Genomic DNA, 27,628 nt, shown 5'->3' with positions numbered 1-27,628 from the left:
AATAAATTTACTGGGGTCTGCCTCCAATATAGCAGTGGCACATTCATGTCACATTCTCCTATAGAGACTGGAAGTTCTTTTGTAAAAGGAACACGACTTGTTGCTCCTGTGAAGCCCTGAGTATTTATGGCATCGCTGGACAAGGAAAACTTTCCTTCACGTATACACAAGCGTGTTGCACCTGTGTCAACTAAGAAGGAAAATTCTTTATCCCCTGTGAGGACATCTACCTTTGGTTCCTCATGAGAGTTCAGTGTCACGGATCGGATAGGACACATCAGGTTTCCCAGTGAGCTGTCCTAATCCATACATGCTGAGTGAATGGACTTCCTCCATCACCAGTGTTATTTCTCATTCCAGAATTCAATGCCTGTCCTGTACTTGTTCTCTGTGACAGTTGCATCGGCAACTGTTGAGACTGTCCTTGTGGAAAAAGTATCATATTCTGAGGTTGCAAGTTTTGCTGTGCTCCCGGTGCCTGCTGCTGCACCGTGTGATTTTGTGCAACTCCATTTCCACCCTGCTGTAAAAATACAGGTGGATTCACCATCCCTAATCTTGTTACTTGAACGTTTTGCACCATGCCATGACTACTGCATGTGCATGCTAGATGCCCTGTCATCCCACACGTCCAACATATTGGCGGTGGTCTGACTATTTGCCTATTTGACATATCCCGATTGCCATTTTGCATGTTTTGAAAACCTCCCTGGTTAGCTTGGGAACCTCCCTGATAACTCTGGAAATCTCTTCCTCGAAGGCCTCTCCGTCTGGGGTAAAACCCATTACTGCCTTGATTAATCTGCTGTTGATTATTGACCTGCTGTATGTTCGATCCGTCTGTGCTAGTTATCACTGCTCCTTCAATTACATATTTTGACAATTTTTTCTGCACTAATTTTGCCTCTTCAGCTTTTCGTGAAGCCTCTTTTTTACGATTTTTCTCTTGCAATAAACTGCAATAGTGAGCTATGGTCAACTGTATTTCAGACCACGGTTTGGCCTTGATTCCTACCGATTTCTTGAGCTGCTTCTGTGCCTGATCTGGAAGTCCTTGGCATAATATATGGTAAAACGCGGGTATAGATTTCCCCCAAGATTCCCGTGTTTCCAACACCCTTGCGTCTTGGAAATTCTGAATGTAAAGCAAAGGATCCTTTCATTCCTTCATTTTTTCGTGTCACGATAGCTCCCATGTCAGAAGTATCCAGGTATAGCAATCGCAATGCTTTCCATACCGCGGCTCTGCAATTGTTAAACAGAGCTCCATCATGCGCAGTATTAACTGTAGTCATGCCAGGATAACCTGCTTGTGTCCACACATCGTCAGCTCTATCACCAAGTATGGCGATTATAAGACCCTTAATATCCCCGATAGCTAACGTGTTCCCCCTGTCATTTTTTCTAGCTCATGTATCCAATTTCCAGCTCCCGAGGTTAACATTGGAAGCTTATTTTTCAGATTTTCACGATCCATTTGTGGTCAGGCTATATACTGTGGCCTCGTTCCTCCTTTTTCGAGCACTGGGAATTGTAACACATGGCACTCCTTTTCTTCTCTTATTATTTTCCTATCCACTGCATGGGTAATATTCCTGCATCGCCGTCTACCTGGCAATGTCCTTAGTCTGCTGACAGAAGGTGGTGGAGACACCCCCCTCTGACCGTAGGATACTCCTTTGTGTCGCTCTGATTGTGTGGCTGACTGATGCCTTAGGTGCAGACTCACTAGAATCTGACCATCTTATTCCCTTTACCCTTGAGAAGCATTTTTTGCGTCTTCTCTCACCTTCCTTTTCCTCATACTCCTCTCTTTCTGGATCCGATATTGTCTGTGCCGAACTTGTCTAACTCCTCTCATCTTCCTCGTTTCCATTTAGTGTCAACCTATCCAGGGACATCTCTCTATTTCTGTTACTTCGGGAGGCGTCCTCAGTGTCATACAACTGAGTGCTCTCAAGAAGCTCGTCCTCTCCTCTCCCTTGGGGTACCTGTTCTAGCACCATTTCATCATATATTCTATCGATCATTTCTCTGATGCTTCTGGTGTCGGAGTCATCTTTGATATTTGCTCTAGACGTGCCTGGTACTGAATCGTACTCAGGAAAGAATTCATGCCTTCCCAGTCTACTACTGGATCAGGTTTCTTAACCTCTCTTTCCAGATAGTCAAGATCCTGTCCCTAGATAGTCAAGATCCTCTGCCCTCGGTCTTCGCTTGCGTTCTATTTCATCATCGAACTCTCTGCGCTTCCTCACTTCCTCTCTGACTCTTTCTTCCTGTTTCTTAGCATCTCTGCGTTCATTTGCCCTACGACTCTTCATTCTCTTCTCCTGTATGTCTTGTTCTTCTTCCTCTATTCTTTGTTGTTCCTGCCTGTCCTGATCGTTAGCTGCTCTTAGCTTATGATTCCGTTTCTTTTCTTGCTCTTCGCGATACAGCTGCTCTCCTCTCTGTCTATCTTTTTTCCTGATTCTTTCATCTCTCAATCCTTTTTCCTTTTCTTTCTCTTTCCGTTTTGAATCGTCCAACTCTCCCTTTTGTCTCACGTCCTCAATGCCTTTGCCATCGAGTTTTAATAAAATCTGACCTCCCATCCATTTGTTGTTTGAATGGCATCTCATCAGTTTTGTCCTCATCTCCTTTCCATCTCTTTCCCTCTCAATCTGTATCTAGAGATCTACTTGTTTGTGCCTGGTCTCCTTTTCGCGCCTCTCCTTGTCCTTTGGGACTTGGAGGTAATATCTCTGTCTCTGTCCTTCTCTGGGCTTTCGTCACTACTTTGCGTAGGTGACTCATATGCCGGGTTGCTATATCTGTCATGCGCTACTCACGCCTGCCCGCCTGGCGTCTTTGCGGCCACTGGAGACTCTGCTGCCATTAGGTGGTTCCATTCTGCTTTGCTCATTTCCTGTTTCCCCGTTCTAGTCCTTTTCTTTCTTCCTGTTTTCAGTCCTGCATTTAACCCCACCCACCTGTCAGATCAATGCGTTGCAACCCCTTCGTTTCGCGCTGGGTTTAGACGATAGTGCTTTTTTCCATTCTTATATTTCCCTTTTCCTACCTTTCTGGTCCGTTTTGTTCCGCTGCGGGTCTAGTCCCGCTTCCTTCTGCCTTGATTTCCTTTTTCTATCTTTCTCTTTCGGATTTCGCTCGTAGTGTTTCTGTCTTTTCAGTCAGGCTTCGGCTGAGTCTGCCTTTCTGATTCCCTTTTCTCGCTTGTCTTACCTTCTTGCTTGTATTTTCCCCCTTTTTTATTTTTTATTTCTGTGAATCTCGTACCTACCGGGTCTCGTACCGCTTGTTACACATGCTTCCGCTTCTTTGCTTCTGCTGCTTTCTGCCTTCTTCACGGCCGTACTTTCTATCCTTCCTCTGGTGACTTTCCATTTTTTCCTCTATTGTGGTTCCGGTTACGCACTTGGACTCCTTACCTGCTGTCAAGACATGGGCTGGTGTTTTCCGTCCCCTTTGAGTAGCTGTGAGTTTGTTTCCCGATCGTGTCTCCATCTCAGTAGATCTACGTGGAACAAGAATATCAACAAGTCCTCTACGCCTGACTACAGAGACTGCCTCTTACCTTGGACTTTTTGCTACAAAGAGTCTCGATGACCCCATTAGGAGAGAGGTTTTTTTTAAGCTTCTAGCTTCTTTTCCTCTCATTGGCGCTCTCTGGAGGGGGTCCTCTGTATTCCTTTTCCAGTAAGGGGTCAGAGTGGCTTTTCTCTGAGGAAGGCCGTATCTCTACACAAAAAAGAAACATAAAGGTCAGAAGAAGAAAGGCTGAAAACAGGAATCCACGCCCGAAGATTCAGGTGAGGAAGAGGAGGGGTTTCAGAATGTGAGATATCAACAAGCCGAGGAAGTTAAAAATGACAATATCCCGTGGCTGCTTTAAGTTCCCTCAATGGATATAATCCTTCGTCTTTACTGGCTTCACTTTTTGTTTCAGAGGGGGCGGGTGGCGCAGAAGGCGTTTCACCCCCCTCTGTGCATATGTTAAGTATCCAATCTAACGGAGGCTCCTCCTCCTTATCGTCTTGGTACATCTTCCAAAGCTCTAAACTAGCTAGCTGTTTATCTACCTTTTTGCCAGTATGCGTGGCGTGCAAATATGTTGTCATGTGTTGCTGGACCGTTTTAGATAGCAATCCGCCCTGGAGCCAAGGCATAAACATTTTGTAGGTGGTTCCTTTAACCCATTCTGCACTGTACTTTTTCAGCTTAGGTGCATGTTTTGGCAACTGTTTGCACAAGTGTACTAACAGTGTAATGTCTTCCATGCTTACATTTGTTTATCTTCTCCTCATATGACACTTTGTTATGTTTTAAGTTTCTCAACCAAAATCAACAATATGAGTGAGCACCAATCGTTGCAAGCTCCAATCCCGTTTTTCACAACATTTGTTTTACTTTTTCAAACAACAACCATCAATTCATGTCATACAACATCCTGGCTATACAATCGCACAATGTTCATGCTATTTCCCCCCAAAATGTCTTACCTCGTGACGTCAGAAAAAAGAAAAAACACAAAACATATGTAACAGACTAGACAGACTCCGGCCGGCTACATAAATTTCCTGCCCCTATCATTATTCCGACATAGAATTTAAGCCGATTTCTTTCAGATCGTCTCTTTCATCGAATCTGGTCTCCTATGTCGTCCTATTCATTCAGGACTTTAAATGCAGGCTTCTTCTAGTGCTTTATTAAAGCCTAGGTATTTGGGAGTATCCTCTCGGCATCTCCCCCTATGCTTGGGTATCTTTCCAGTATCCTCTATGCTCGGGTATCCTCCCGGTATCCTGTATGCTCTGCCACCCTCGAGTCAATATTTATTTCCCCTTATATACATTATACTCTTACTCTGACGTTATTTTTGTCCCACCTCCCTCCGTTACCTTCCCTTACTTGTTCTAAGGCATGCACTTCTTGCCAAAGTATTTAGTCTTTCTCACTCACCGTTTGCATTTTTTCCTCTCTGGATGCTCAGGATCACCGCCTTCGTTACCGCCTCTCCTTGCTGTTCGTCCGATCAGCTGCTCGTAGAAGTGGGAAGGGGTTTGTGGGAGAAAGCACAGGTTCCTTCAGACCTCAACCTGCAGGGTTTACACTAGACTATCCTATATCTAAGGGGAGCCTCTCAGTCTACTTAGCCAGATTGCAAAGGACTCGTGATATTGCTGAGGACCTGTCGACGGTCAATGGGTGTCTTATTTAATCAATTCTAATCGAACCATCCTCTCTGCTACCAAGTGGGCAGTAGAGACCCTAGCCGGCCCATAGGACTGAGGGTTTTCCAAACAGCACTTTAGGATGAGTAGCAGCACCCTCGAGATGGATGGGGATGCAGATTAATACTCTTGCATCAAATCAATGACAAAGGGAGTCCGTTTAATGACAAGAACAAACAACGGGGAGTTTATGAATATCAGCAATTGCTTGATCTTCCATCTCGCTTCAACTCCAATTAATTTCAGAAAAAACACATCATTTATACCAAAAACTCATCATCACTGACGTGTAATATCTCAAAACTTAGCATGCAACTTGATTGTTTCTATGTTTATTGAGTTTATATAGCGCTTTACTCCAAAGCGCTTTACAGACTAACAACAAGAATATTTACAAACACTAAACAAACCAGTAGTACAGTATGTGGAACAATTTGCTCAAAAGGAGGGGGAGAAGGAGGGAGGGGAGAGGAGGTAGGTGAAGGGGTATCAATGTCAGGTTTGACGTCAGCGGGAGTGGGACGAAGGGGGGGGAAGCCCTCCAGGTTACCTCCTAGTTACAGTATCCAGTATGAGGTCAGCGGGAGGAGGGGGAAGGAGGGAGGCAGAGAAGTAGATAAGGAGAGTCAAGGGGGAGCAGAGAAGAAGGGCTTTCAAGGAGGAACGGAAGGATGAGTAGGTAGGGGATGAGCGGACAGAGAGAGATAGGGAGTTCCAGTGGACGGGGCCAAGAATTGGAAGGAGCGGAAGCGTGAGGCGTCACAAGGCGTACAGTGAGAAGGTAGAGATCAGCGAATCGGAGAGAGCGGGAGGAAGGGTAAAATGAGAGGAGGGAAGAGAGATGGGGGTGAGGTCATGGAGAGATTTGTAGACAAGACAGAGGAATTTCAGTTGTGAGGGGAAGGGAAGCCAGCCGAGTTGAGAGGGTGAGGTAGAAATAGAGTCGTGAGGGCCGAGAAGACAGAGTACGGATAGAGGAGTGGTAGATGGATTTTAGGGGAGTCAGATGAGAGACGGGGAGTCCAAAGAGAAGAGAGGAGCAGTAGAAGATGCGGGAGAAAATAAGGGAGGAATTTAGGAGTTTGGAAGCGTGGAAGGTGAGGGAGGAGCGGATCTTGCTGATGTTGAAGAGGTGGTGACGACAGGCGCGAGAGGTTAGGGAGATGTGGTTGGAGAAGGAGAGAGAGGAGTCAAGATGGAGGCCAAGATTGCGGGTGTGGGCCGAGGTGGGGAGATTTGAAGGATGAAAGTGGATGAAAGGTGGGGGTGGGAGGGGAGAGAGTGGTAGGAGGGAAGAAAAGCACTTCAGTCTTGTCAGTATTGAGGGAAAGTAAATGGGAAGACATCCAGTTTTTTATGGCCGTGAGGTAGAAAGAAAGATTGTGATGGTGGTCAGATGTGTAGGAAAGAAAGAGTTGGGTGTCATCAGCGTAGAAGTGGTGGGAGATGCCGAAAGGAGAGATCACTGGGACGAGAAGGGAGGCATAGAGAGAGAAAACAAAGGGTTCAAGTACGGAACCCTGGGGGACTCCATAGTTCAGGGGGAGGTACGGCAGCCCCAGGAGACAGTGAAGGTTCGATTGGAGAGGTAAGAGGAGAGCCAGGAGAGGACAGGGCCTTTGAAGCCAAAGGAGGACAGAGTGCTGAGAAGTAAGGGGTGGTCTACAGTGTCAAAGGCTGCAGAGAGGTCAAGGAGGATGAGAATTGAGGAATGCTTAGCGTTAGCGCTTAGGATTCTATGAAGGTAACTTTAATATAGATACTATATCTGTATATTGTAACGAAGTGAGGGGATTGGATAAACAATGTCAGGTGGGGCATCTAAGCCCTTCCTTCAAAATGGCCACTGTAGACATCACTAAAGGTACAATGTAGCATTGTTCTACGAACTATAGGACACTAGATTACACAGTCCAATATGATTGGGTTGGCATCAACGCCACTTATAATTTTCCACTTGCTTAGCAGTGTGCAGAATAGCCGGCCAGGTGCAGGGAGTTCGTCTGCAACCCCAGCCTCCCTCCAATTATTGCAACAATCAATCATCACTTCAGTGGTCATGTGTCAATTATTTCTTTGTATTTTGGCCTCGAGTCTGCTTCTTGGTCTGGGAAAGTTAAGGCATCTGGCAATGGCAAGAGTCCATGCGTAGGTGTGAAAGTTGCATCCCTTCTGCTTGCTCGGTCACGTGATTTCGACACTGTGAAATCATCTTATTCTCCATGCAATTTGGTGTATTTGATTTAATTCTGTCAGCCATCTGCCACCTGTGGCTTATCTTGACCTTTCTGCACTGGATACTCTGTTCTTCTTTTCAATAATTGTATCCACTGCGGGTCTATTTCAGCCGATATGACCTTGGCTTCTTGGCATGGTTGTCTTCATCCGAGTTTATCTCTCTGTCTTTAATTGTAAATTTGTTTGCTGCAACGCTCTCCTCTCGAGACCTTTAGTAAACTTTGGTTGGTTCTGTTCCTGTGCATAGTGGAAGTATACTTCTATAAAGTGCTCCTTTTGAGGTAGATCTGCATAGGTGGCGCGTGCTGCAATCTATCCTACTACTAAGCATAAGTAAGCATCACGATTTTCCGTGCTTCTTGCGGTTACTGTGCATATGTACACGTTTAAACTGGCTGAATATCTTCATCACGCTCATGGCATACATTTCTGACATTTTGACATCAATCATTTCACTTTAGACTTGGGATGTCATTTATCCATGGTGTTTAGTCTCTTTTCATCATTCACAGGTTGTCATTTATTCTATATGTGAGTCAGTCTGGGTTCTTGTGACGTCACCATTCGTCTTCTTTTAGTATCTTCTTGGCTTCTTCAGGTATCGAATTTTGACAATCGTCATTCTGTCTCACGTGTCGATATGGTTTTATAAATGGGTACCTCACTGTCCAGGTTTTCTTAGGTGTCTTTACTTCAATAGGTGCTGTTCTTCTGATAGGTACTGGACAGAGTCCAACTGCGGCTCTCTGCTGATTTATTTGCTCATCATACGTCACATATTTTGGCGTGAACGTTCAAAGACGAATCAGAAAGGGGAGAACAGAGTTCTGGTGAAGAAGCCACGGAAAGCAACGATGTGTCCATTACTAGACCCCGTTGTATCATTCGAAAACCGAGATGGGGTAGGATGATGTTATTTTGGGGGAGATGTAGCATCGCACGTAGTCACCCGATGAGGGACACAGCAACGTGTGGTCGCTTCAACTGACCCTAGTTAACGAGAGCGTGCTTGGCGCGTGAATAAAGTCAGTTGTATGCAGGGCTTTAAGTGGGGTAAGAAATCGAGGGGGGCCTCATTTGGGGCGTGACCTAAACAAAGTACGCAAACCGTAAGGTATGCACTCAAATATATATAAATGTTATATATTTGTGTTCGTACCTTACTATGGTTTGTATACTTTGTAAGCCATCTTTTATAAACATAGAAATATGTAGCATATTTCTATGTTTATAAAAGATGGCTTGCAAAGTACACAAACCATAGTAAGGTATGCACACAAATATATAACATTTATATGTTTGTGAGCATACCTTACAGTTTGCCTAGTTCTCAGACCATCTTTTTAAACATTTTGGGGTTAGAAAAGATGGCTAAAAAAGTACACAATTCACGCCATCTTTTATAAACCTTGAAATATGTTGAGGAATCACCAGGTGACCCCTCGTGCAACTGGTCTCCAGAGGCAGTTACTATGACTGACAGAAGTGGCAGTCAGTCACAGCGTCGCTGAGGCGGGCTGCCACTTCTGTCAGCTTGAATGACTGCATGGTGGGCGCATCTCCCGTCGCGGCTGTAGCGGGTTAATGTGTCCCACCAATGTTGCGGTGGGACCGGGGAGGTCCCGGCAGGGCCCCAGCTCAGCACCACTTTTTGGAGACTGCCGGGGCCTGGCACCGGCAGGCCCCGGCCCACTTAAAGAACTGGTTGTATGGTGGACTGCCAAGGGGGTGTCGCGTCTGTTGCCACTGCACACACCATGCTACACGAGAGCTCCTCCTCTCTCCCACACTTAGAACCTCACACGTCCCTCTCACATCCTAGACTGGGCTCAAACCCCCAACCGTTCACATATCCACCATACACATTACCAGTTTCAACCACACAGACATTGGTAAGCCAAATAACTAGGAAAGCATGTAATATTAATCAGAGCAAATGCTCCTTTGTTAGTGACATGCTTACATTAAATAATCAAAACGGCAGTTTATTTGCAGGATAGCAGTTCAGTCCTGGAAATACTGCGTGCACATACTGCCATATCAGTCCTTTTTTGTTTGCTGCTGTCCCGGTTTTTTATCTTGAACATCTGGTCACCCTACCCACTGTACAAGCTCTGCAGTGGATGTGTCAATTGCGAGCACAGTCACTTGCAGAGCCATGTCTCTCGAGTTCTAGTACTAAACATTTTCTTCTCAGTGCTTTGTAGTGTTGGGCAATCGCTCTTAGGAATATTTGCATCTACCAGTGGCCAGCCACACTCCACAGACACCCACGTGTAAAGAACACGCATAACTGAAGGCGTCACGCCCACAAGTCAGGACGAGCACAGTATTTGAATATGACAGGACGGAAGTCAATGACGTACTGCGCATGCGCGCGCCTATGACCTTTAGGCATGTAGGTGATAGAGGGTCCCTGAAGTACGCTCACCTGCGTGTTTTCGCCCTCGCGGAAGGCCGCAGCCACGCGCTGGCACAGGAACGCCCCAAGGTCACGGCCCCGCTTGGTTTCGTCCACGGGCCACTCCTCACACAGCTTGAGGAAGCGGCGGTACCTGGTGGCCGCCATCTTTGTGACGCACGAACCACCACATCTAGTGTGTGTCCTGCTTATACGGGAGGCGGGGCTGCTCCGCCTTCTCTCCGCCTCCCCCTACACACAGTGAGTTGTTCCAAGCCCCTGCCTGGGCGGCCTGAACCGGCTGTTAATATGGTGACTTGAACATCTAGCATCTTTAGGCACGTGTTCCCTGTAAGCGGTGCCGTGCTAGCTTGTTACACAAGTAACACTACTTGTTTTACTTTACATTCTTGGACACATAGTGTGTTACACGACCCATGTCAGTCAGGAGATGTGGAGCCAGGGCTGTGTTTTTGCTTTATTTATTTATTACATGTATTATACTCCCAGAGCCTGAAGTATCACGGCATAGTTACAGACAGTTTGGTTATTACAATCTTTACAGTTATAACAGAAAGTATTAGAACAGCAAGTGCAGTGCATGGTGATATCAAAGCTTTCTTAAGCTTTCAGTTCAGGATTTATAAGGTTATGTAATTTCACCCATTATTCATGTGTGATAAGTATGTTAGGTCCTCTTCTTCTGACTATACGCCCCTGGGCTCTCAAATTCTGACTTGAAGGGGTTCCTGGATCCTTGGTAGTTCATATTAACTTTGGGCAGTGCAAGGTTATGCCATGGGGCTATGCTATATGTGCATATATATGCTGGTCGAACAGGTCATAAATAATAGCATTGACTCTGTGTACACGCTTATAAAGGGGACTTGCATAACTTTACCGGCAAAACAGCATAAAAAGACTATATATAGTAGACTATTCTCCACAGTTAGATGTCAGCATGAAAATGCTGCACCTGCAATGTGCATGGTAGGGATGCGTTGTGTGGTTGGCTATATCAGTTTAAAGTGCATCTTGCGTGTCTGGTCATGTGTAGAGTCGCACAGTGTAAAGTTGTGCGGCGCTGAGGTTAGAATATCACTGAGATGTCATTGGTCAATCAGCAGGGATACCCTAGCCAATTGCATACAAATTGTATGCACTCCCATTTACTTTCTCTCATTCTGCCAATGTCAATTTCTCTTTGTCTTTGCCCTTGCCTCCCCCTTCTCTCTCTATTTCTCTCTCTGCCTGTCTGCTCGCACATCGCTACATTGATCACATTGTGCAACAAGGAGCAACGGGTGGCAGATAAGAGACGGGTAGCTCTGTAGAATGGCTAATCCCCCCCACTAACGTGAGAAGGGGGTTTAGATTCTATTAAAGACAAGGAGGTGAGTATTATGCATTACAATCTTTACTTCTGAAACCACAGCAGCCAAGAAAAAACTTTACAAACAAAAAATGTAATCACAAACTTAGAACAAAGTTAAAATACAGTGTGATGGGAACACCCTAGTACAACATGGAGGGCAGGTCATGCCCTGTGGATGACCAATGAGCCAAGACCCACCCCAATAAAGGTCCATTGCTCTAACCCCAACTCCTCTTTCTGCAACTGTCTTGCATCAGAAGCCCACTGCAATGATCCAACTGCGTAGCGCAGAGAAAAAGATCCAGCAAAACTGTAGGAATCTCAACCTTTCCGCAATCTGAAACTAAGACAAAACTCTTCTGGATAGGACCTCTCACCCCAAAGCTGAAACAAAATGAAACAGGGTGGGTGGGTGGAATAAGAAACAGAAAAAAGGGTGGGTGGGTGGGATAATGCTCGCCTCCTTGTCTTTAATAGAATCTAAACCCCCTTCTCACGTTAGTGAGAGGGGTTAGCCATTCTATGACAAGACAGGAGACTTCATATTATGCAAGTGTGAAGCCCTTGCATCATATTAATTGCAGCATGATCAATACAATAGTGACAATACCATAAAATCAGATAATTTTCAAATGTTTTTGAGTTTAGACCCATCAGCTGCTTACAAAATTCCTCTCTAGGCCCAGACCCCCCAGGAGCTGTCCTATATGGTAAAGCAGATTCAACTGCAAAGAACCCAGGAAGATGTGCCAATTCCATAATCCTGCAGAACTCCACAGAATCCATCCGGCTAACGGGGGCAGGGAGAGGACACTGGCCAAAAGGGCTTTGTAACTTAATTAGCAGCTGAGTGGCATGAGGAGCAATAAGCTCCTCCATCTTCAACTCAAAACACTTCATAGTAAGAAGGTAAACCCTGAAGATAAAGAAAGCTACTCCCTGAGGGGTGAACATTTGTTGGCCACATCCAATACTATGATCCCAGAAAAAAGGTCATATAGAAAAAGAAGGTTAGAGGGTAAAGGTGCGAATGAAATGTTTCGAAATACAATAGGTTCGAAACAAAAGGACCGAAAACAAAAGGTTTGAAATGTTTATTTTGATTTTTTTACAATATATTTTTTTTGGGGTGGCCCCCCCCCAACCCCTGTTTTTGTGGTAAAAACCACATTTTTTTACCTATACGGAAACCCAAAAATAAATATATATAAAAAATGTGAACCTTTTGTTTTCGGTCCTATGTACCCGAACCTATTGCATTCAAACCTTTTGTAATCGCACCTTTAACCGGATACCGAAAAAGAAGACATAACCACATGGCAATCCTGGAAAACAAATGTTGGAAAGACAAATCTTCATTAGAAAAACCGGAGCGGGAGAAAAGGGACACCTTATTAACATCCCATATAACCAAAACCAAGCCTTAAGTGGGACCTTAATGCAAATGAACTTGAGGGCCCTGCCCGTTATAAACCTCTCAGCTTTTCAAAACCCATTCCACCAGAAATATATTACTTCTTCTGGAGGCAGAAGTGGGATGGAAGAGTTGAGCCACACACCATGTAACCTAGCAGGTACCTGCTAAATAGTAGCCTAACGTCGAGGAGGCCTCCCAGAAAACCCAGATGACCCCAAGATATTTATGTGAAACCCCAGGGAACACCAAGGAGAACTCAAACTTCCAAGCCATAAAAGACGGAGACCCTCAATGACCAGCTCAAGAGGGACTTGACCAGTCAGAGAGAATCCTTTGGAGGAGAAGGATAATACAAAGCATGCCAAATCCAGAAAGTTGACAAGCACACCTGGAAAAAGGCCAAACAAGGGGTCGGGCAAACAACACTAGCGGTGTTGCCTTCCTGAGCCCTTGAACCAGGACTCTGCTATCATGACAAGAGGGAAGGATATTTACCTAAATCCGACCTTGAAGAAACAAGAACTTTGCAAAGAGAGACCTGTCTTACATACAGTTGCCCCTGTCATGGAGATGTCTGCAATTCCAACCCACAACAGAGTGTCTGACTCCGAAAGACATTCTACTTTCACATAATGTCCCGAACGCTGACCAAAACTAAATACCCATGCTAAATGTGCTAGGGCCTTGGACCTTATTCCCCCCCAAATGATAGATACATCGTGTAGAGGAAACATATTCCTACCTAAGGAGGACAATTAATCCCATGGTCCTTGAGAAAATCCTAAACTACCAAAACCGCTTGGAGAACTAAGCAATAATAATACGTTTCCTACTAGAAGAGAACTAACTTTCGTTTGAGGAAAAACTGAACTATCCTGGCACCCCCTGCATCCTCTGCTGGCATCAGATTCCAGTATTACCTCTGGAAGGGGAACCAAAATGTTAACCCTGCTATCCAGGCATTTAATAGTTTGAACCACAAAAGGAGTCTCCTCCTGCTCTCGGGGAACAGAAAAAACAGAGTCTTGCGAGGATGAAAGAGGCTTGAGTGCTGTAAAGGCTTGCGATAGAGAGGGTTGGAAGATGAACAGCACCACCATACCCCGCTATCCGACTGCGGGAGACCCTTCCTTTTTTGAGAAGGAGAAGAATTTACTTCACTATCTAAGAAAAATCTGCAGCCCAGAAGGAGAGGGAAGCAGAGTCTGGGGTCCATGTTGAAGCTCAGAAATTGGACATTTTGCGCCGCTTCAATATGGACTATTTTGCACTTATAACCAAAACCCCACGGCTGAAGAAGGAGCACCGCTAACTCCCTTGGAGTCTGGAGAGACTGAGAAGTCATTAGCCAAACAAGAATATTATCTGAGTTTCTTTAGACTTGAGGTGAGTCATCAGCGGCTTTTGTAACCTTATTATGCAATTCACCTAAAAAGGGGGGAAGACTTGAGAGCAGAGCTACCATGCTCAGAAATTGAGGGCTGTGAAGGGATGCTGGGACCACCGTCCCTCGAGAAAAAATAAGGCTTGTGACCTCTGCATGTATGCAACCCTGCTTGGCTTTGCCGGCCACTAGGGGAAGGGTCAAGGGAAAAAACTGACAGGATAATAGACCGAAATAAACCTCCCCACTTACTAGCTGCAACCCCACCAGGGGTCCGAGGTGTCTTGCCGGCCCGCTCTCCACTGGAGAACAAAATTCCCCTGAGGGAAAAAACTGGGCTTGAACACCTCGATCAGAGGAGACATTTTTCACACTGCTTGATGTATTAACTGGGACAGGCAGAGCCTTGGGAGGAATGGCTATAGGGGCGGGTTCTAAAATTATATTTTGATCAATGTTTTTCCCCCCCTAATATCATCAAGCTGTTGCCAAGCACTGTATCAGGATCCGAACCTGGGTGGCACTGCATTTTCATGCTTCCAGGAGCAATATGTTGCCCTTGAGCCATCCTTCCTCCCGCAAATATCCTTAATATTGGACTTGGCTGATTGCCATATTAGGATGAAGACACATGAGGGAAATTCACGCCTCTCTTAAGGGTGGAGGTGTTGGCGTTGCCGAGCTGGCAAACAGATCTCAAAATCAAGCTCCGCAGGACTTGCACGTCAATAGGGAAATTAGAGGATACTTCCCTCTCTAGCCAGTTGAGCAACCTGGAATATCTGACCCAATCACACAGTTACCACTCTTCCAGTCTCCATATATCCCCTTCTTATGGCCATTCCCCTTTTCTTTTAGGGCAAAGAGGGATACCAAGGACTGTTCAATCAATGTCATGAGGGCCCGCACACCAGGAAAGAGCATGACCCTGCATCCGATGACTGTCACTTTGATGAGTGGAAAAGAATAAAGGGCCCTATATCTTTAAAGTCTTTATGAAGGCAAGTAGAGTCCTCTATCTGTAGAAGAAATAAGGACTGTCGGAGCAGTAGCGGAAAAAAAAAACAAGCAGACTAATGAAGAACCAACTGGAGCTGTGGGAACTCTTTTTCCCCATTCTTGGGGAGGAGAAATACCTAAGGGAAGTGGACAGACTGAGTTTGTCCTGAACATGTTTGCTTTATTAAATAATCTACAGGAAATTTCCACCTAATGGGAAAAGGTGTAAATTGTGTTAATGGGTCTATAAAATACTAAAGCTAGCGTAGAATAGAGGTCTGAGTGATGGCTGGAAAGGAAGGCAAGGCCCCACTATAGGTCTGTTAATGACCTACTTCACCAACCTGTCTCTTTTCTTTGAAGGACCATAAATAAATAAATAAATTCTCAATAGGTAAGCGTTAATGTGCTTCCCACACCTTAGCCTAGTGTTGTAACAGAGGAATATGTTGAGCAAATGCACCTCAATCTGCTCACCCTAGTAGGGTGTGGTAACGAGCAGCACACGAGGGAGAAACCTCGCATTAGAACTTATGCAAAACCCGAAGCTGAGCAGGCAGCAGCACTTAGATCACCTGTGCTGAAATTCAGGGACAATATAACTATATTGCCATATTAAATGAAAAAACACTTGCAATTTTAAAATTCATGCATGATTTGTAATAGCTGGATGATCTATGGCGCTCCTAACTCTCATTAACAAATGAAAACAACGACCCCCTCCACTTGTGCAGTACCTAAAACAAAACTCTTGACAGGTTGTGCGTGGGGTCCTCAGTGGGCGAGACACTGGCGGTAAAATGCTTTCCCCTCTGGGACAGCTCATAACTTTAGTGAAGCCTCCCCCTCCCCCGCGTCGACAACAAAGCAAAAGCTTTGCCACGTCAGTACGCATGCTGCCTGGGGAAGGAGGGGCCGGCCGGCGCTCAGCAGAGAACGCCTCAGTTAAATTGAGATCCTCTGACGCGCATTGGGTCTGAAGCGAAAGCTTTTGGCAGGGCCGTGCGCAGCTGGTCTGAAGTGGGCGGGCCGACCGGAGGTGTAGGAGAAAGGCCTGTACACGTTGGGTCTGAAGCCAAAGCCTCGGCCGACCCGCGTGCATCGGGACGCACATATAATATAATAAAAAATATAATATAATTGAATTAAAAAATAGCCCACGCGTGCCGGGTGTGAAGCAAAAGCTTCAGACAGGCCCGCGCGTGTAGGGACTGCAACCATAAGAAGATGTAACAGCATAAAACGAAAACCGCTAATAAAAGCGGCGGATACATGCTGTCACTACAATATATTTTCTTAAAAAATAGAACGCAATAAATGTTTTATATAATAAATCTGACACCAATACATTCTACACAAAGCATTCAGGCCAAAATAAGGCACACAAGAAAGGAGTGACTTAGCTGTGACGTCAGCAGCAAAGAAAGAGAAGTTGGGGTTAGAGTAATGGACCTTTATTGGGGTGGGTCTTGGCTCATTGGTCATCCACAGGGCATGACCTGCCCTCCATGTTGAACTGGGGTGTTCCCATCACACAGTATTGAACTGTGTTCTAAGTTTGTGGTTAAACATTTTGTTTGTAAAGTTTTTCTTTGCTGCTGTGGTTTCAGAAGTAAAGATTGTAATGCATAATATGAAGCCTTCTGTCTTGTCATAGATTGTTATATGTGATTGCGAGTCGTTATGTAGTGGGTTGGTCCAGCCGCTACCCGATGTACCACCCAGAGTTTGGAATTAATGGGATTCTTCATGCTACCAGCCCCACCAAAGTGTGTTATACCCCACAGCGTGGTGTAGGCATCCGCTTCTAATCCCAAGGGTATAATATTAGGGAAATCTTCACAAGGTTCACTGAGCCAATACTCTTAGGCATTTCTGACTAGTACTGCGTGTCTAGCCAGAGATACACCGGAGTATAATGCGACACCCCTCCTCCGTTATACCTGCAACAAACATCAGAAGGATATTTTCCAGGTCAACCAACAGTTTTCCGAGATGTGAGTATTAAGCCTCCCTCCAATCAAATGAGAAGATCCCGAAATAACAATCGGAGCAATTTGAATGGCCACAGTTCTCATGGTTGGCTGGAGTTGACATCCAAAGCCAGAGCGCTACTTTGCTCACTCAAAACTGTGAGGAACAGGAAGAATTCCAGGAAGTCATTGACTATATGGTCCGTGATTATAGACATAGAATGCTTAGTTCAGGGAAATATCAGAACTAATAATTGTAAAGTGAGTCTAATGCAGCAATTCAAATATCCACGGAAGGCTAAGCACAGAGGTAATCAATCTGAAACTTGGGAAGTAAACTACTCCAGCCAATATGAAGGACGAAGACAAGTGCCTGTTCCCTGGAAGCACTATAAAAGAGGGGGAAAGAATGAAGGAAAGGGCAAGAAGGAGTTTGGAAGGAAACCATTGTGCTTAAAAGAAACAGATACACAGAGGCCAGACTACCTGGGAGGAGGTGATCCACATCTTTTCCATCCTGCAGCAGCTCTTCTAGAGTGTGGTAAACCAGAGCTCATTCCAACACGAAGATTGCTTACTGAAGAGCGAATGTCTTGTAGGATGGTCTAGTGCCGTGGAGAAGGAAATCTGAAGGGAAGGTGCTTCTTGATCATAGACCCATGTTAGGAAGACAACCTAACATTGTCTGCCTGAAAAGGGACGCTGAATGGGTGTGGGGGAATACCCATTGACATGAATGCTTTGATCCAAGGTCTAGGAGAGACCCACCCCTCTAATTACTCCATAGTTCATACTGTATCATATTGAACTGTATTGCCTGCCCATTTCTCTAGGAAAGTTGGCTTGTCCTCTTTGCATTTCTGTTTGTGTTGAAACAAGACAATTTTCCATCTTTTTAGGAAAGTCGAATCTGGGTGTTTTTACATTGCTGTTTGTGTTGGAACTAGGCCTTTTTCTCCTCTTTTTAGGAAAGTCAAATCTGGGTGTTTTTACAGTGCGCGCCCATCCTGTCTTTCATCCACACTGCTCCTGCGTTCCCATGTGGTTGGCTGCTTGTTGCCTCCTGTGTGGCTCCTTCTATGTGGCTTGGCTTTGGGCTGTGCTTCATTCCTCCATCACGCACCCTTCCTGCCTGCGCGTACCCTCTATGGTGCTCTCACTCTCTCTCATCTTCTCAAACTTTTATGCTATCTCCTATCCTATCTCACTAAGCCTGGTAGTTAAAAGTTCAAGAGGGATATCCTGGTCTCCAACCCGGGCCTCCCTATCGCTGATACCCACATCAGCACTTCCTCCAGACAGACCCTAACTAACATCCTCTTTGTCATTCCCTGTCCAGACCTAGGGACCCCTCATATGGTCTTGGCTCTCTCTCCTATCTCTTCCTCGCCCACTAATGGTGGCACTCGGTGGGAGGTCCTCTTGGCCTCCTTTCACTCCTCCAAGACCATCATTAATGTCTATCTGAACTGCACCTTCTTGGTCCAGGACCCTCAGCCCAATCTCCTCCTTTTCGATAGGTGTCTCCTGCGTTTTATCAACTTCCTTCCTTCTCCCGCTACTCCTACTAGCACCTCTCTGGCTCCTCTGCCACCTCCTTTTTCGGCTGACTCTCTGCCACCTTCTGCCTCTTCTCTGGCTACTATGCCGCCTACTGCTACCACCTCTGCCCACTCTTAGGCCCCTCTACCACCTCTGCTCGGTGTAGTTCAAGCCTGTACCCACCCAGAAGTCTTCCAAATGTGGCAACTTGCTCCACGTCGCTACTCTAAACGCTCGCTCTGCTGGTCAAACACTCCTCAGACATCTGTCCCCTCCTAGAAAAATTGGACCTGGATGTCCTCGCTCTCGCCGAGATATGGTCCATGGCCAGCTCTGTCACAAGTTTTGACACTCTCCTCCCTGATGGCTACAAGATTCTCTCTGAGCCCAGAACTAACCGACCCAGAGGTGGAGTAGCTCTGATCTTTCCGGAGTGGGTCCCTGCTTCTGTCATTCCCATACACGCGTACTCCTTCTTTGAATGCCTGGTCTGCAGGCTCTTTATCTCTCCTGTCCTCTCTATGACTGTGCCTACTATCTACTGGCCACGTTGCCCTATTCCTCTTCTCTTCTTGCCTCTACCTCTCAACATCTCCTCGGAGACCCCAACATCCACTTGGATGTTTCTAATCCCTCCCCTGGGCTCTTCTGCAACCTCTGTGACACTCTTTCTCCATTCTAGCCTCTGGACCGACACATTCTACTGGTCACACCTTGAATGTTCACATCTCCTCAGACATCCCCTCTCTAACCCTCTCACCACTCCTCTCTCTTGGACTGACCACTTTCTGCTTTCCTCTCATCGGAAACTCTCTGTTCCTCAGGCAAAGCCCACCCCAACACTGCCACCTAGCTTCTCTGTCATTCGGCCCATGAAGCGTGTTTCAGTGGATGCCTTTGCCGCTACTTTCTCTGACCCTCCTACTCCTGCGGCTGACTCACACTCTGACACATCCCTCTCTAACATGCATCTTTCTATCTCTAACGCTCTGGACATCCTTGCCTCTGTCATGAGAATCTGTCTGAAGCCTACCCCCAAGTGTAACTCGCTGCCCTGAAACACAAGTGCAGTTTGGCGGAGAGGAAGTGGAGGGTTTCTGGTGCATCCTCTGACAAACTTGCCTGCCACCTGCTCCAAAGGCAATACAGACTCTCTGTCCCGTCCAAGAAGAGAGTCCACATCCAAGCCTGCGTCTCTGCGGCCTCTATCAACATGACCAAACTCTTTAAAACCTGCAAGGAGCTGGCCAATCCTTCCGCAGTCTTCACCTCCCCTGTTCCCTCCCAGGCCCTCTGTACGGCTCTGACTTCTCACTTCACCACAAAAATTCAGGACATCCTGTCCTCGCTCTCGTTTTCCTCTTCCTCTTTCGGCCCCCCTCTGGCTGACTCTCCCTCTCCTCCTCTTTTCTTCTGTTTCTCTCTGACAACACCTGACAATGTTGCTAGACAAGTCCAATCTATGAAAGTGTAGTTGAAACAGGTGCTCCTTTGCTCCTCCAGAACCATCAAGGACCACATTGACACCATCACTCCAGCCTTGTCCAATTTCTGCAATCGCTCTTTCGCCACTGTGTCTTTCCTCTCTCCCCTCAAGCACTCCCTTGTCCACCTCCTCCTTAAAAAGCCTTCGGCCGGGGGGCGCTATTGCGCGGCTGGGAACTGGCCGCAGGCTGAAAGGGCTCTGTTGAAGGTTGAGATATCCTTTAAAATAAATATACTTGCTGTGGGCCTCAGGCTTTGAAAATACTGGCGGGCAGCGGTGGAGGGATGCTACAACCACCTGGCCACGTTTCCACCTCCTGAGCTATGGTGTACAGCAGACATGTTGCCCTGGTCTGCGGGCCCCAGCGGGCACAAGTACTCCTCCGTGGCAGAGCACACCAACACCCATCCTGCAATCACACTTGGCTGGTTGCCCACCGACCGAGCCGACCTGGGGTATGGCCACCCGTCAAGAGCACAACACGACCCGAGGGCTGCTGGGGCTGCAGCCGATCACCAGCTGTGCAGGCCAGGGCTGCCTGGGCTGTTCCGGCAACTTCCCTGGGTGCCTTGGTGTGGTCTGGAGCCGCATCAAGAAGCTGGGTGCCGGGGGTGGAGGCGCGGCATTGAGGCCATCTAGGGTGCCGCTCTTTCCCCCGCCCCGGAGACACTGCTTTGTTTGTTTGTTTTATTGATTTGTAAATCAATAAAACTGTGCTGGCCCCATTCCTCCGGCTGACCCCGACGGGCCGCGGCTGCGGGGAGGCCCGTCCCCAGCCGTGGCCTGAGGCGGACCTTCTGTGAGTGTGTCGGCATGCGTGCTCCCCAGGGAGGGGAGCTGTAGCCGGGGTTGCCCTGCGGTGCCATTATACAGGGAGGGGACCGGGCCGCCTGCGTCCATCCGGGTCAGAGCTTTCTCTCCCCGTCCCACCACCATCATCACTGAGTGGGCCTCTGCACGCTCACTGGACCCGGCGGGCGGCAGTCCGGCCCTCCTGCTGCCCCCCTCAAGTGAAATTACAATGGGATTTGTCCTGTACAGCGCTGCATAAGGGGAGCTCCTACCACCCCTCCCACAAGGTGTAAGACGGGGGCATCGGCACTGCTGCATCTCAAGGCGAACTTGTTACCTCAACACTGCATATAAGGTGGCCCCCCCTCAAGGGGAACTACAACAGAACTTGCCCCATAACGACACTGCCTAAGGGGTGCTCCCACCCTTCACAAAGAATACGTTCGGGCATCTTCACTGCTACAATCCAGGATAGGCCTGTCAGCACAACGCCACATATAGGGTGGCCCTCCCCCTCCTCAAGGGAACTACAATGGAGCCTTGCCCTACAGTATCATCAAAGAAGGGGGCTCCCCTCACAGGGAATAACGACACAGTGCGCCCCTGTGACATGAACCACCAATGGCTGGCCTGGATGCGTCAGAACTACGCCCAGTGCCTCGACATAGACGGTCCACTTGGCATGGCGCTGTAGCCTGTGAGAGTACCCGTGGGAACCCTCTGGGGCCCTCGAACTGTGCATAGCCGCGATAAGGCCTCTCACTCTTTATCCTCCTGGTGGGTGGACCTGCTGATACTTGTCCTCATCCCCGTACGCTGGGACCCTCTCGGACACCAGATGTCACTAGAACCATTGCCACTGTTCTCATCACGGGCAATCCGAAAAATAAATTGGCCAAAATGGACAAGTTCAAAAAGACAGATCAACACCCCTCTGCAACCAATGCAATGCAAGATTCAACCCAGTTAGATATTGCCACCTTGAATCAGACCATACTAGCCCTCAAGTCCAGCACGGACAGCCTTGAGGCAAACATAGATGCATTAACCTGTAAGGTGGATGTATCAGCTGTGCAAAGCGACAAGTTATGTGGCCGCATGACTGAGGCTGGGCAGAGAATTGAAGTCGCGGTACTGCAGTGCAAGGTCCTCTTCCTCCAGCAAATGGTCAAGAAAGTAGTGGCGAAAAATGATGATCTTGAGGGAAGGTCGAGATGGAACAATATCCGAATGACCGGGATTCCTGAGTTCACTCCGGTTGAGAACAAGGAGCAGTTTGTGTAGAAACTCCTGATGGACATCGTGGAGCACCCATCCATTTCGAATGTGTTCATGGTGGAGCGAGCACGTAGGTCCCTGGCCCCCAAACACCCCCCCCCCCCGGTTTCCGGAAAGGGCTATCATAGCCCAGATTTTCAGTTACCGTGATAGAGACACTCTACTCTGAGCTGCCAGGGAAAACAGGTCCTGAGATGGGGGTCCTCACCATACTCCTCTTCCCTGACTTCAGCCCCCAGGTCCAGGATCGAAGAAAGACATTCCAATGAGTCAAAAACATCCTCAAAAGAAAGGGTATCTGCTACTCGATGCTCTACCCGGCCAAACTCTACTGGATCTACTTCCTAGCTGCGCAGATCCAGTATTCTGTATGGTGGTGGTCCCCATCGACCAAATTCCCACACACCCACCTCTAAAAGGAGATCTCACGCCCCAGTGATGTGATAGGGCTACTTGTGGGGCACCCCGGGGAAGCGAGTGAGCATCATGGGCCAGCCCCTTGACACAACATGTAAAGCATGGGATCGATTATGGCGATGGGAAGGGTTGGTGCCGTGGTACTACCCGCAGTTTGCCATATTTCAGGTGAGTGGTATCCTACTCAGCCAAGTAAAGAGTATTCCAGCAACACTTTGCGAGATTTGGAGTACACACTGTGGGGGACTTAGTCACGAACAGTGAATTCAACACCTGGGAGGCACTCCAAGTTGGAGGAGAGTGGACTGCAATCACGTTGTTTTTATACTTTCAGCTTTATAAAGTGCTCCGCTGTAAATGGCCCAATTTCCCGCGGGCACCTGGGACTTCACTACTACTACAGTATGTCACCTCTCCTTCATTTACAAGTAAGCTGGGATCCTCCTTATACAGAATCATCTGATCACATTGTTCCACCCACACTGGGGACCATGTGAGCAGGTGGGAGGTGTCTCTGGGAAAGACACGGACCACTGAACAGTGGAAACTAATCTGTACACAAACCCGCTCTGTGTCAATGAATAGCCGGTTTTGTTTGATACATTTTAAATTCCTACACCAAGTGTATTATTCCCCAGCCCGCCTACATAGTTTTTACGTGGCTAGGCCCTCCAGCTGTCAAAGATGTAGCGCAACACAGGCAGACATTTTCCACATTGTGTGGTGCTGCCCCTGCATGCAGTCACTCTGGAAAGACATCAGTAAGACGTCCTCCCAGATGCTGAACACTACCCCACACCCTGGAATTTTGGTGGTTGGCCCTGGTGGAGACAGGGCCCCGCGCAGAGAAAAGACTGGTGGGAATGGCTGTGGTGGTGAGCAGATCACTTATCGGCAGGACGTGGGGGAGGTGCGGGGTGCCGAGATTCCCTGAATCGCTCAATTATATGTCTATGTGTGAAAGAATGGAAACCCAATTTGCCTTATCCCTCCTGGCACACAGCAGATCTTTGGATATATGGGCCCCCTTTAGGGCATTCATGCTTGCAAGATCAGATGATTCCCCCACCCTTCCCCCCTTTCAAGCTCACCCTAACCTTATTCCTTAAAGGAATGGTTCGGTCAAAAATGTTTATTGCCCCTACGGGTCGGCCATGTGTTTTTAAGCCTAAGTCGCTCGATTTTAGAAAAATTTCCTATGGACCTTACCCGAGTTTTCGTCCATTAAACGCACGCGAAAACAGGCACCAGGGAGCTGCCATTTTGTGATAATCCTATCATTTCCCCCATCGCCCTGGCTGACCTGCTTTTGCAGCACTAAATCATATCCCCCGCCCCTGAGCCTGACATTATCAAAACATTCATATTCCCCGCCTCTCTCCGTGACATTACTGTGCTGCGTAGGCAAACGCGCCCAGTCGTCTTCTATGCGACTTCACACAGAACCCAGAAACTAACACAGATCAGCTCACAACACACCGTGCCACAATTCGGAATATGAAACTGTACTTTAAAATCAAACAGCAACACAGTAAATTTGGTAAAGTACATTTATTTGACATTAAATGTTTATAGAATATTCTGCAATTGCCATATGAACTCCGAAAGTCATTTATTTTCTTTTATCTGTATCCGCAAATCCGTAAAATTTTATCGTGAGTCACGCGGTGTTCCTTTATGGTACACAGGGTGTTGGTTTTCATTCAAAGAAGCACTTTTGTCGCACGTTGAACCGCAAGGCTGTTCCATCAAGTAGGCACTAGGCCAGCGTAAAGGTTGATATGTTGCTTCTAGCCGCTAGTACCGCGTAAGGGCATATGGGCCCTTGGCGATCGTCCCATAAAATCATCAGAATGGTGCAGTTGTTTACATTAAGTTGCAGCTGGCGGTTAAAAAATCCATCTGCCGGTGTCTGAAACTGGTGGCAGGGGCAAAAGGGAAGGATGTACCTATTTTGAAAACATAAAATTTATAATTAGTCTCGCCAGCCGATCTTTATTAATATTATTCATTTTATTTATTAGGGCCGAGCTGAAACTATTTGCTTTCAAGGATAGTGCAATGGAGTATGTTCGGCTCTAAAATCAATGCGAAAACTAACAAAATAAATCGAGGTTAGTACACAATGAGAAACAACTTTTTGTCTACATGCGTGTGGAATGTGGACCTGCATGCCCATGTGCCCGCTACAAGGACGATCCCACAAACCTTTTCAAAGCTTTTCATTCATGCATACATTCATTAATTCTTCATTCCGGTATAAAAGCGTCTAAAGAGTTACTTACATTATATTTACAATTTCCATTGTGTCTCTGCGTAATGCAGTCCGTAAATCCCACTGTGCTCTTGACAACGATTTTTCGTATACTGAACTAACATGAAATTCGGTCTAGTTTAAGAATTTTCTGCCTTATCATCTCAAACGTTATTGCACCCCCTAATCCCCCCTTCAAATGAAGTTCTTTCTGCATGGTCCCATGTCTCTCAAGGTCAAAAAACAATAGAACCTTATACTGCCAGTGCGAGTTGTGGGCCTCTTCCGGGCGCGAGCTGAAAATCAAAGCCGCTGACCTTCACCAGAAATGAGCATACATTCTTTCTTTGCAACATCCCGTAGTAAAGCCATCTGTGAGAACTTGAAGTTTCGAATCCATCTATGTAGTGCGCCTCAATGTGCGAACTGGCTTCTCTCCCATCTGCAACGGCTCGCTTGGCGCGTTCTAAGGCCCCAATTTTGTCCTCGTTGTTTGCGAGCTTTGAAGCCCCAAAGAACCATAACTATTGAGACTTTTAATTTTTTGGGGAAGGTCAAGCAAAGTATAAAGTACCCGAGGAGTTGAGTTGAAAGTGAGATTTATTGTTTGTTTGTTTTATTATTTGCAATATGCAAGCCTCCCCTTGGTTAACAGTGCCCAGCATTTTGAAGAGATTGCAAAAATTAGTTACATCAACAAAAATATATACATATACATATAGACAAGGTCAGCAATATGAGGTGAATAGAGAGAGCATTCAAAGATGACACCCAGGTAGTTCGGCACCCAGGATGTTGAAGGTAGGGGTTAGAGTTAGCGTACTTTGCACACTGTACAATAAAATGTATTTACAAACAGACAATCGTATTACAATTATTTAAACCGGGATTTGTACTTCACAACCAGCTCTCCTTTGGGTGGACATGGCACAGTGGCAATGTTGGGTGGCAATGGATCAGTGCTCTGCACAGAAACGTTCAAAATTCCATATCTGTGCTTCTCTAATACAGCAACAATAAGGCTTTTGACAAAGTCGAACTCCATTTCCTCATAGACTGGTTTGATCACCCATTGCTTACTTCTTTTTGAAAAGGCCTTAGTGTAGCATTACCCTTAGTCCTAGTTTGTTCACGGCCGAGATTCTCGTTATGGGCCAAAACGGCAAGTAGAGTCCTATGTCTCATGCCCTGTATGCTGAAATGCAAGCGCTTTGGCCTGTACTTTAGGCACATAATGTGGAACACCTCCAAACCTCCTGTGCGACAGAATTCTGTCAGTCCCCTCAAATGTCTTAAAAGAGTTTTATCGAAAACAATCTTCTCACTGGCTTTGTGTGTCGGTGAAGATGGATTCAACCACTTCTTCTTCCGTGCCTCCACTGGGGATAAAGGACCATGTTCACATTGGTGGAAATGTAGGTTTTCTGACCAGTGGTGCACGTTGGTACAGTGGTGCATCAGTGATCGCCATTTTTCAAGTAGTATTTCCACTGACCCTTCACAAGTTTTGGAGCTCCACCAAAGATGGTTACTGATAGACTGGGACCACTCTGAAATACTTTCCAAACCTTTTTTTTCCACTGCAGCTGAGATTTTCTTATTGATTGATTTAGCAAGATGCCATACGTCAAATTGATGTTTAATATGTGGGAACTGCTCTCTCATTGTCTTGGCAATTGAAACTTGTCTGTCCGTGGCTATGAGGTCGATGTGCATTCCCCTCGATTGTAGATATTCCACTGATTTTATAAATCCTAGTTTCTCCATGGCCACTAAGGATGTACATTGTGTTACCTGCACGACCACCGAACTAACAATTTTCTTACTATCCATGTCCTGAAAGTGGTAGGTGCAGTACTTGGCAGAAATTCCAGGGCTGTCGCACTGTCCATCGCCAGCTAGCCTGAATCGTTTGCCTTCGAATGTACTTGCTAGAGGCAATTGTTCAATTTTCCAAGCATCACTAATGGCCGGAAACAGATAATCAGATAATCATGTTGGTATTTGTAGTACTGCGTTTCTGAAATGAAATTAAATGGAGTCCCACAAACTGAAAGAAAGACTCTAACTTTCTAAAACTGGAGCCACTAAAAAGTGATGCAGCTGCACACAGTAGATTGCCTGCTGGCAGTTTCCCCAGCATCGGTTGTGCAGACCATGAGAACGTATGATGTAATCTACAGGCGGCATGTATTGTGAGGTTACTGCCTTGTTTTTGACGAGTCACATGAATCAATGGCTTCCCACATACTTTCCCTCTGACGGAATGCCCACATTTCAGCATACTTATAATATCCATCAAACAACTGTCGAATACTATGTATTTGCCCTCTTTCATTAGACTGTCATCCTGCATCAAAGTTGTTTCGGCCTGTGACGTCGAGGACATATCACCACATTTGAAAGAAATATCGCTGCTATCAAGTTCTGATGCGTCGGTGAATGCTTCTGCTGGTTCATTCTCTGTCATTTCAACATCTGCTACCTCAACATTGATGGGAGAACACAACAATGTCGACAGCTTTTTTGATGGCAATTCTTTGGCGGTTGTAGATTGTGTGAATTGATCTGCGACTACTTCAGAGCTATCTTGAATACATCCAGTATCATGTTGTTGCGGCGGTGCGGTCGTACTGTAGCAATGGTCCAATAAAACTTTTCTGGATTCTCCGGACACATTCATTTCATGTTCTGGCCGTTGGACATGAGCATCCCGAGTCTCAACATGCCGCGTCTGAATTAATAGTTCCTCCATAGTGTAAATGGTCTGGCAAGCAACATCTCTCATTCGCTTCACTGTCTGTGTATGTATAGTTCGTAGACCCACGGGTAACT

At 46.6% G+C, this 27,628-nt stretch overlaps 1 protein-coding gene across 1 annotated transcript in view; it reads right to left on the bottom strand.

The window, feature by feature from the left end:
• Nucleotides 1-10,084, bottom strand: part of UQCC2 (ubiquinol-cytochrome c reductase complex assembly factor 2) — a 92,536-nt gene extending 82,452 nt beyond the window's left edge. Inside the window, exon 1 of the mRNA XM_069633521.1 lies at nucleotides 9,907-10,084. Within this exon, the coding sequence (XP_069489622.1) occupies nucleotides 9,907-10,044 (138 nt within the window). The 5' untranslated portion in view covers nucleotides 10,045-10,084. The remainder of the gene's footprint in view (nucleotides 1-9,906) is intronic.
• Between the last annotated feature and the right edge of the window lie 17,544 nt (nucleotides 10,085-27,628).

The sequence above is a fragment of the Ambystoma mexicanum genome, chromosome 13, assembly GCF_040938575.1.
Source record: "Ambystoma mexicanum isolate Mex_15411 chromosome 13, UKY_AmexF1_1, whole genome shotgun sequence".
Taxonomy (NCBI): domain Eukaryota; kingdom Metazoa; phylum Chordata; class Amphibia; order Caudata; family Ambystomatidae; genus Ambystoma; species Ambystoma mexicanum.
The sequence above is the reverse complement of the archived record's forward strand: the minus strand, read 5'-3'. Positions and strand labels throughout refer to the sequence as shown.